The sequence below is a fragment of the Mizuhopecten yessoensis genome, unplaced genomic scaffold, assembly GCF_002113885.1.
Source record: "Mizuhopecten yessoensis strain PY_sf001 unplaced genomic scaffold, ASM211388v2 scaffold10635, whole genome shotgun sequence".
In the NCBI taxonomy this organism is placed as follows: domain Eukaryota; kingdom Metazoa; phylum Mollusca; class Bivalvia; order Pectinida; family Pectinidae; genus Mizuhopecten; species Mizuhopecten yessoensis.
This window is the reverse complement of record NW_018408645.1, coordinates 1,354,372-1,364,769: the sequence shown is the minus strand read 5'-3', so window position 1 is coordinate 1,364,769 and position 10,398 is coordinate 1,354,372. Positions and strand designations below refer to the sequence as shown.

Here is a 10,398-nt window from a genome sequence, read left to right as displayed (position 1 = left end):
CTAGACTGTAGCCAAGATATATCTATATGCCGACTGTGACAGTAAATATATTGAATGACGACCTGAAACCTGTAGCAAATCGCATGCAATTCTTGATGAAATACCTGACCTTTTTACCCGAGAATTTACGTGTAAATGTACAGCGACTTGTGTCATAAATTAGGTTTATAGTCTCTATCATTTTCCAATCACATTTGCTGACAAAAATAATTTTAAAAAGATTTTTCTGGTGATTTAATCCGATTAGTTAAAAGTTTCACCTTTTCTTACTTTTATTACCACCTGTACAGGTAAATACTAAAGCAACTTTAAAATCGAAAACGTTAATATAATCTAGAGATAATAACAAACAATTTTCCTATAACTTTTATTCACATATAACAAATATTTTTCAAGTTATGCACATTTGAAAAATTAAGTAAATTAATTTATATTTTAATAATTAATTCAGCAGTGGCGTCACTTTACATAGAAATCAATGTAGCAGCCTAAGGGTTAAGTACAGTTTGTCAGGACAATGAGTTGATCATTCCTACCAAGTATTGGATTTATGATTGACCCAAAAAATAACAACACTATGTCAAGAACATAAGTTTATCATTCCTACCAAGTTTCAGTTAAATTGGCCCAGAAGAACTTGACTTTAAGTTTGAAATAGTTTTTCAAAATGGCAGCCATGGCGGCCATATTGGATTTTCTGATCGACCTAAAAAATAACAACACTTTGTCAGGAACATAAGTTGATCATTCCTACCAAGTTTCAGTTAAATCGGCCAAGTTGAATCGGCAATGATGACCTTAACCTTGCTTACCTGAAACAAAAACTTGTTCAGGGTGATCTCAAGCTATATGAATTAAAAAACAAAACAATTGAACAAAATACAAAAAAAGAAGTCAATTGTAAAAGAAAAAAGTTGACAAATTAATTATTGGAATTCTATATTTTCTCTATCATCTTGTTGATAATGGTATCTTTCTAGAAATAAATCAATTTTAACTCTTTCAATTTCATGTGCTACACTTTCCACTGCTTCCTTCATCACTTTATCATCAGCACATGAAACAAGCACATAGCTGTTTCTAGAAAATTTTGGACAGGTCAAACTAAAATCGAGTCCTGTCTCTGATTGAAATCTTATGTTCCCTCTTTTTCCAAGTAACATTGCAATAATTCTGTCATGAATGTCCTCATCCTCATCTGTCCTCACCTTTTCTGTGAAGTGTATTATTATTTTCTTCTTGATTATTTCAATTTCTTGTGCTATTTTTTCAGCTGCTATCTTTGTCATTTCAGCATCAGTCCCAGAAACAAGCACATGGCCTCCATTTCTTGTGAAATTCAAACCTTCCAATTCAAAATCATGTCCCACCTCTAACTGACATTTTTTGATGTTCCCTCTTTCTTTTCCAAGTAACATTGCAACAATTCTGTTGTGAATGTCCTCATCCTCATCTGTCCTCACCTTTTCTGTGAAGGGCTGTATTTCTTTCTTGATTATTTCAATTTCTTGTGCTACTTTTTGTGCTGCTTTCTTTGTCATTTCAGCATCAGTCCCAAAAACAAGCACTTGGCCACCATTTCTTGTGAAATTCAAACCACGCAATTCAAAATCATGTCCCACCTCTAACTGAAATTTTTTGATGTTCCCTCCTCCTTTTCCAAGTAACTTTGCAACAATTCTGTTGTGAACGTCCTCATCCTCATCTGTCCTCACCTTTTCTGTGAAGGGCTTTATTTTTTTCTTGATTATTTCAATTTCTTGTGCTACTTTTTGTGCTGCTTTCTTTGTCATTTCAGCATCAGTCCCAAAAACAAGCACATGGCCTCCATTTCTTGTGAAATTCAAACCATCCAATTCAAAATCATGTCCCACCTCTAACTGAAATTTTTTGATGTTCCCTCCTCCTTTTCCAAGTAACATTGCAACAATTCTGTTGTGAATGTCCTCATCCTCATCTGTCCTCACCTTTTCTGTGAAGGGCTGTATTTTTTTCTTGATTATTTCAATTTCTTGTGCTACTTTTTTAGCTGCATTCTTTGTCATTTCAGCATCAGTCCCAGAAACAAGCACATGGCCTCTATTTCTTGTGAAATTCAAACCATCCAATTCAAAATCATGTCCCACCTCTAACTTACAATTTTTGATGTTCCCTCCTCCTTTTCCAAGTAACATTGCAACAATTCTGTTGTGAATGTCCTCATCCTCATCTGTCCTCACCTTTTCTGTGAAGGGCTTTATTTCTTTCTTGATTATTTCAATTTCTTGTGCTACTTTTTGTGCTGCTTTCTTTGTCATTTCAGCATCAGTCCCAGAAACAAGCACATGGCCACCTTTTCTTGATAATTTAGGAAAGGTCAAATTTAAATTGAGCCCCGTCTCTGATTGAATTTTTCTCATGTCCTTTCCTTCTCTTCTAATGAGCATTGCACAAATTCTGTAATGAATATCCTTATTCTCATTTGTCAACACTTTTTCTGTGAAGAACAGACAAGCGTTTTTAACTTGCTGAATTTCTTTTGCTTCTTTTTCTGCTGGTCTCTTTGCCACATCAGCATCAGTCCCTGAGGTAATGTGACTATATGGTGGAATGACATAGTCATCCTTAACTCTTTGGACTTCCTGCTTTACCTTTTCTGCTACTTGCTCCAAACCTTCCTTGTCATTCCCAGATATGACTATATGATCACCATTCAGTTTGATATTGAATCTGAATCCACACTCCAAGTAAAGTCTCTCCATGTAAAGTCCTCTGCCATTGAGATGTTGAGAAATTCTGGTATGTAAATCTGAATTAGTATCAGTTGACACCTGTAAGAAAAAAAAGTTTATTAACAGATATTATAGTTTCTATAGTTACATAAGAGATATTATAGCAAAGCACAAGAACAGAACAAGAGGCCCAATGGGCCTGTATTGCTCACCTAGTATTGATTTCACATTAAAAGTGGCTAAAATAAAACTACAGGCAGAATACTAGTATTTAAGTCATTCATAAGAACCCGTTAAAAGATTTCAACACATTTGACTCATGTGACCTTGAAAGTCTGACAAGGTCATTCAGTTGAACAAACTTTATAGCCGCTCATCTCAACATGCAACTTGCAAAATATTACCACCCTAGACTTTTTGTTTATTAAGATAAGGTCATTTAAACATGTATAAATGCTCATTTGACCAAATGTGACCTTGAAAGTTTGCAAATGTCATTCACATGAACACACTTGATAGCTCTTCATATAGTTGTCTAACAGAATGCTAGTCGATATTATGTTTACATTGAAAAAGTTTATTATATTGTTAACACTAAATAGTAAAGAAATTATACTGATCACAAGTGTTCTCAAGGTCTGTCAAAAAACAGTCAGGAGTGACATTTCTGACTGAGAAAATCAATAAATATTGATCTACATTTTGGGATGGTTTTCTGGTATCTGGATTTGCTATCCAGATAGTACTTGTAACCGAATCACAACCAGGTACTCAGTTACACATTCCAGCCCTAGAAATCAGATAATCCCTATCTACTCCATGGGTGAAAGCAGCAAGGATGTTGTCTGCAATGGCAGTGTCACAGAACATAGCAATTCCACAAAACAATAGGTCATTGCATGGTTAATTGAGATAGACCTACAGTAGTAAGGACATGTGCATGATCCAACTCACACAATATCCTGGAGAACTCACTGGTTCATTGGTACCTCCTCGAGCTCCATACTCCACAATTAGGGCAATAAGCAAGGGTCCATCATAATGAACAGAGGACAGAACATTACTTAGTAAAGAAGCTGTAGCGATCAGCTCTAATCTTCCCAGAGAAGCCCGAAGCTGTAATCCAGCAGTCCTGGTTCCTGGGGTGGGCCAGCGTACCTCTGGGGACATCAGGTTTACTGAGCCAATAGAGGTCATCCCTCAAGTTCCAAAGGAAGATGTTATCTGGAATGAAGTGGATAAAGATCCTGGGGAGGGCCAGATGCCAGTGAGGTTCTCAGAATAGTCATTGAATTATTTAAACAGCTTTTGCTCCTGGCGGGAGCTAACTGTCGACGTGGATGGTTTGAGGAGGACATGGACAGTATAGTACCACTGACATATATATCCAAGGCCCATATTCCTGGTCCTCAACAAAATATGCACATGCATACATGAACCACTTACAGTAGGACTGAAAATTGTAGGAGATGAGCTCCAGGCTGTACGACCAACATCTGCCCCGTTCCATCTGAAATTTATGTTCCCTCCATCATTAAATGTTTTAATCCACCTGTGATGTCATGATCAGATAACGACAAGGATGAAATGTATCACCAGGAGTTACATGTGGCATTTGGGTTAACCCAGGGAGGACAACAAAACAAGTCTGGGAACACAGTAGTGTCCCTCAGATCCATTGTGTTAATGATGTTGTAATCTGTGACTATGATATAGCACTCCATGGTAGGTACTATATGTACATATGAAACTTCAGAAAGATCCATCCAGTATTTCTGGAGATATTGTGAGAACAAACTTCAAATGTTAAAATCCCAAATGGCGGCCTGATGGCCATCTTGTTTTAATGAATACATCTTGATAGTAATGAACAGGCACTACAAGACAACTAGATGGAGACATTTCCCTTATTCAACTGACCCAACTGCCCCCATGGGGGCCAAACCCACTGTTTGTACAAACTTGGCCCGATGATGCTCCATACTAAATTGGAATAAAATCCCTTTATCCCTACGGAAGAAGAAGGATTTACATTTTTTTACCCCTATTTCCCCTATTGGGCCCCTCTCTACTGCCTGCCTCAAGGGGCAACACCAACCGTTATTACAAAATAGAGCGCCTTGGTCTAAGGATGCTTCAGCCCAAATTGTGCTGAAATCCCTCAGTCCCTATGGCAGAAGAAGGATGTAAAAGGTTTACCTCTAATTCCCCTATTCTGACCCACTCCTCTGCTCCCAGGGGGGCCAAACCCACCGTTAATACAAAATTGAGTCCCCTTGGCCAAAGGATGCCTCAGACAAAAATAAGATAAAATCCCTTATCCCTACACAAGAAAAAGGATTTTAAAAGTTTACCTATATTTTCCCTATTCTGACCCACTCCTCTGCAACCAAGGGGGCCACACCTACCTTTAACACAAAGTCTCCTTGGACCAAGGATGCTGCACACTAAATAAGGATAAAATCCCTTAATCCCTATGGAAGAAGAAGGATTTTAATTGTTTTACCTCTTATTTCCCTATTGGGCCCCTATCCTCTTCCCCTAGGGGGCCACACCCACCGGTTATACAAAATTGAGTCCCCTTGGCATAAGAATGTTCCAGACATGTAATTGGGATGAAATCCCTAAATTCCTATGCTAGAAAAAGGATTTTAAAAGGTTTACCTCTATTTCCCCTATTGGGGCCCCCTCTTCTTCCCCCAGGGGGGCCACATCCACCCTTTATACAAATCTAAGTCCCCATGGCCCAATGCAAGGATGCTTCAGACTAAATTAGAGTAAAATCCATTTATACCCACACTAGAATAAGGATTTCAAAGGTTTACCTCTATTTCCCCTATTGGGCCCCGCTCCTCTGCCTCCAGGGGGGCCACACCAACCTTTAATAAAAAATTGAGTCCCCTTAGCCCCAGGATGCTACGGACTAAATTAATTTAAAATCCACAAAAGTTGACGGACGGACGAGCTAAAAATGACTTAAAATGCACTTTGAAATTGTTTTATCTCCTGAGTCACTTGCGGTAAAATCAATCAAACGCAGGGGAATGTCAAAGCGGCCAGGACACTGTTTGAGGGAAGCGATTCCTGAGGCTATGGTGGGAAGTTCTGCCAAAGATGGGGGAATGCCATCACAGACTTAGCCTGGCCGCTGTGGCTCTACTATCGCCGAGTAATCAGAGAGTGCCAGTACCAACCTGGGTGGGCTACTCACCCACACAGGAAGGCAGACTAGAGCCCCCTAAAACTGGACTTGGCTGGTGTGGGGGATGAACTAAACAATGTCTACATGGTAGATCATTTACACAGAACTAATGTGTTTTTAGGTCTAGGAATAAGAGCAAGAAAAGTAAAATCCTTTCATATTTTTGTGACTAAGGTAACTGGGATCACATGGTACATTACGTCGGGAGACAGCTATTAATTAGTGAGCTCTATATTTATTAAGTCTGCTAAATAATGGAGATTCAGGAAGTGGGGATTTTCTGATCCCTGGCCAACCTCAGTCTGTCTTCAGCTTCAAGGCATGCCAAAACAAACAAGAGGCCCAAGGGCCTTAGCGGTCACCTGAGTTATATCATAGGTACTGGTAGCTTTAGTTTATCGTTTAGATGTGATGTGGAAATCAGCATATAAACTAAGTGAAATAAAATACTTATCATGTCATCAAAGGATAAGAATTTTAAAATATTGGTAAATGTTCCCTTTGGGGCACCACCCTAGACCCTGGGGATGGGGCAGGAATTCCAATTTTACAATGTAATACCCCCATCCACAAAAGATGATTCTGACCAAGTTTGAATAATTTTCTGCTGAAAACGGATAAAATATACCCAAAAGTGTTGTTTCCCTGTATAAACTATAGTAAACGTTACCCCCTCCCCAAGAGAGAACTGATAGCTCGGGGGTCCTGAAATCTACAATTTACTGTAGTACCTCTGAGTCTGGAAAAGAAGATTTTTGAAATATTAGTTAATTTTCCCTTTGGAGACCCACCCTGGCCCCAGGGGTTGGGGTGGGAATCCCAAATTTACAATTTTGTAACCTCATCTACCAAGGATGATTCCGACCAAGTTTGAAAAAATTCCATTAACTGGTTCTTGAGAAGAAGTTTAAATGTAAAAAGTTTACGCACGAAGGATGACCCACAACAATGGACTTAAGTGATCGGAATAGGTCATTTGAGCAAAACTCAGGTGACCTAAAAAGAGGCCTGATAAAGAGGGTCTAGTAAGAGGCAGTTTCTGCATCTGACGCAACCTCTGGGCGTCTAGAGACAAAGCAGTTATCTGTTCAACCCTCTCTGAAAACTTTGAGGGAGGATTGGCACCTTGAGTGGTTGTCTGCTCAGGGGTAAGATTGTGTTATCGAGAACGTGTCACAGATACAAGTGGAGGGCAATCTTTCACTTTTCAAACTTCAAACACAGTATTTCTGATGGAGAGCCTGTTGAGGGCACAGTATGTCTGAGCCTCACCATGAAATAGGTCAAAGTCATTTTCATTCTCAAACTTTGTCAGGGTCTATCTAACGAAGCCACAAGGCAAATATGAAGGTTCTACACCTTTAAGTTCTTCAGAAGTCGCTTAAAGATTTTGGCATATTTGACCACTGTGACCTTGAAAGTAGGCCAAGGTCAATTTCATTCTCAATCTTTGTTGGGCTCTAACCAACGAAGCTGTCAGCTAAATATCATGGCTCTAGGCCTGTTCGTTCTTCTTCAGAAGTTGTTTAAAGAAAAAGTTGACGGACGCCGCACCATATCGGTAGAAAACTGTTGGATGACTGTCATAGACAAAATTGTACACAATCTACTAATGGAAACAAAAAACTAGCAAACAATTCTTAACAAATTTTTCCAATCAGAAGTAGCTGTCATATGTTTCCGTTTATTTTGATTTAGTGTGAACTTGAATACACTAAATAGAAATTCTCCATAGTGGCCTGCACAGAAAAAGCTTCGTTTGGAATAATAAAATTATCCTTGATCGTCAAATTAATTATCAAAGGCCTTCGACAGTATTCCTCACGGGCTGCTGCTTGAGAAGCTGACTGCTTATATTATGGGTTGGACGAGGCCGCAGTCGGTCTCATCATGATCAGTAGAGCTCTATCTCGGGGGCAGATTTCAGCGGACTAGGCTGGGGTCCAATGTCTCTGACTGGGAGCAGTTGGAGAGGGGTGTACCTTAGGGATCTATTTTAGGACCTTTAATTTTTAATATTTTTATAAATGACATCTTTTATTATGTTCATAATGGTACCCTTTATAATTATGCTGATGATAACACACTGTCGCATATTGACTCTGAACCTGTTCAATTAAAGAATACACTACAAGGGGATAGTAATATTTTAATCAAATGGTTCGAGGATAATGGTATGAAGGCCATTCCTGACGAATTGCAGACTATATCCATTGGGAAGAAAACTCACAATATTATATTTTCCTATACTGTTAAAGGGGCATCACGGTGAAGTAACTTTTTTTTGTGTCTTTTTTTCAAATACTTTACATAAACATATCAATTGAGACTCCTTATGGAAAATAACAATCGTATTTGGCTGAAAAAGATTCATAAAAATGATTAAATCTAAGATAATCATCAGTATTTCTACCTGTCTGACCTACGTTTTGTTCAGGGATTCCCCTCTACTAGCGCATGTGCATAGCACACCATTGCTTTGTAAACAAAATGACTGGTCGTGTGAAGTAAGCGAAAGAAAAGTGTTGTACCGTGTCAGCTACGAAGCGAAAAGTTGCCAAATGGTCAAAAGATAGCGCAAGGAGTACGTTACGGAATCATTATTGCAGGTGGGAAGTAATTCAAAGGAGAAAATTACTGCCCTAGCAGTTAGTATTGTGCATGTATTCTTCCGGATAGCCGGTTAATTATAAGCTGAAATGGAATCGACAGAAATGCTAGCGCTGTTTATGTTATGAATACATATCTTTGTCAGTGTTTTAACACAGATGAACTTAGTTTAATATGTTAATGGGCATTTATCGGAGAGAGTTTACTTTGAGTTCTGTCAATAATGAATATTTACATTGTATACGTCGTAGTTACCAATAATGGCATGACAGTAATACAAAAAAATACCTATAATATGCTTTAAATAATCAGAACTTCAGGCTCCTATGGTTTGTCAAATATTGCTGTAACAAATTCCCATGTCCCTGTGTCCACTACATGAATGATCATGCCCTTCATGCTTACCTTTGCAGTATATAACGCCTTGTCTTCTCCGTCGTTTGTTAGATAAGAGCATGGCCTTGAAAGACTTTGTGGTAAAAAGGGATTGAAATTTTGGAACATGCATTTTGTATCTCTACTCGCAACCTGATGTCGAAAGGCGATCAATCTGTAACAGCTTCTTCTAATGAAGGCTGCCATTTTGTGATACTACTAGCATGCTAGTCTCGTTCAACCAGACGCTTGATCACTTGTAAAACGAAACTATCATGCATTGACGAGACATCACATGTCTTGATACGTTACGTTAATTTCCCCCTTTTATTTATTTTTTCTTCGTTGGACTTCTTGGCTCATTTTGATTTTATTTTCAATTTATTTAACACTTAATATTAGAAATATTGATAAAAATGTGCATTTAAATGAGCCATCCATATACCTGTCTCAGCATAAAAAAATACTTGTGACGTATAGACACACTGTTTAATTTTGTGTAAATGGTTTTAAGTTTAAAAATTGATAATTATATCAACATTTTCAACATAATTGTGTTCTATTTGTGTACCGAATTTTTGGAAATTGGTTAGTCCTCTTTTCCCTCTTCTTTTTTGTTAATTCTATCTAGAGAATGTGAAATTGTGGCACATATGAAGCTGCAGTAGAACAAATCATTATATCATACTGTAAAAGGAACCGAATTGTAAAATGGAATACTTTGAAGGCATGTCACTGTTGAAAAGAAGACAACGAAATTAAATAAAATTAACGTTTTAATATATATAAACAAGCAAATAAAACAATACATATATGAGATGCATGTTAAAAATAAAATTATACGAACAAATATTAAATTAGAAATATAAAGATTGCATTAGAAATATAAACATTACATTAGAAATAAAAACATTACATTAGAAATATAATATGGACATTTTCGTAAAATATATGTAAATCTATATATATTCCGAAAGCATCAGCTACACATTGCGTGCACCCAGGGCTTGGGATCGCGGACCCTAGCTGCTTTCTCAAGCCCCATTTTGTTTTTATTTATGTCATAAAATAATTTTTTAAATAAATACACAGATCTTCACTTTAAAAAAAGTGCACCTGACGTGTTGAGAAGCTGTGAATTAAATTTAAATATACTTATCGATACAAATCAAATAATCACATTGACTAAATATAAAGAAACAGGTGCACCCGACGAGATTTTGTGGTCCGTTTCGGTAACACACAGTGATCAAACGCATATTGAATACCCTTTAAGATACCTTCATATGGTTTGTTTTTAATAGAATATGTTTAACCTAAAATACGTTTCTTTTCGGCTCAGTTTTGGTTCTGTTCTGTTCGTTTTTAAACAGTCACACACATTTAATGCATTATTCAAAAGTGTTTTAATTCGCTTTAAATAACATAATGTATTTCTTCTCGGTTACGTTCTTGATGCTGTTTTGTCCGTTTCGGTCACACACCATATTCAAATGTATT

The 10,398-nt window shown here is 37.6% G+C and overlaps 1 protein-coding gene across 3 annotated transcripts; it reads right to left on the bottom strand.

Annotated features, from left to right (window-relative positions):
- Positions 1-702: 702 nt before the first annotated feature.
- On the bottom strand, positions 703-9,139 carry LOC110461576. 3 transcript variants are annotated; one of them, XM_021515100.1, is made up of 3 exons: positions 8,929-9,000; positions 3,666-3,935; positions 703-2,810 (listed from the first exon to the last, which is right to left on the bottom strand). In XM_021515100.1, exons 2-3 carry the CDS (start codon positions 3,906-3,908, stop codon positions 927-929), a joined length of 2,127 nt encoding a protein of 708 aa, XP_021370775.1. In that variant the 5' UTR covers positions 3,909-3,935; positions 8,929-9,000; the 3' UTR covers positions 703-926. The 3 variants fall into 3 exon arrangements, with proteins under 3 accessions (XP_021370775.1, XP_021370776.1, XP_021370777.1); XM_021515101.1 differs by lacking the exon at positions 3,666-3,935 and having other exon boundaries at positions 8,929-9,139; XM_021515102.1 differs by lacking the exons at positions 3,666-3,935; positions 8,929-9,000 and adding an exon at positions 4,158-4,326.
- Positions 9,140-10,398: the final 1,259 nt, after the last annotated feature.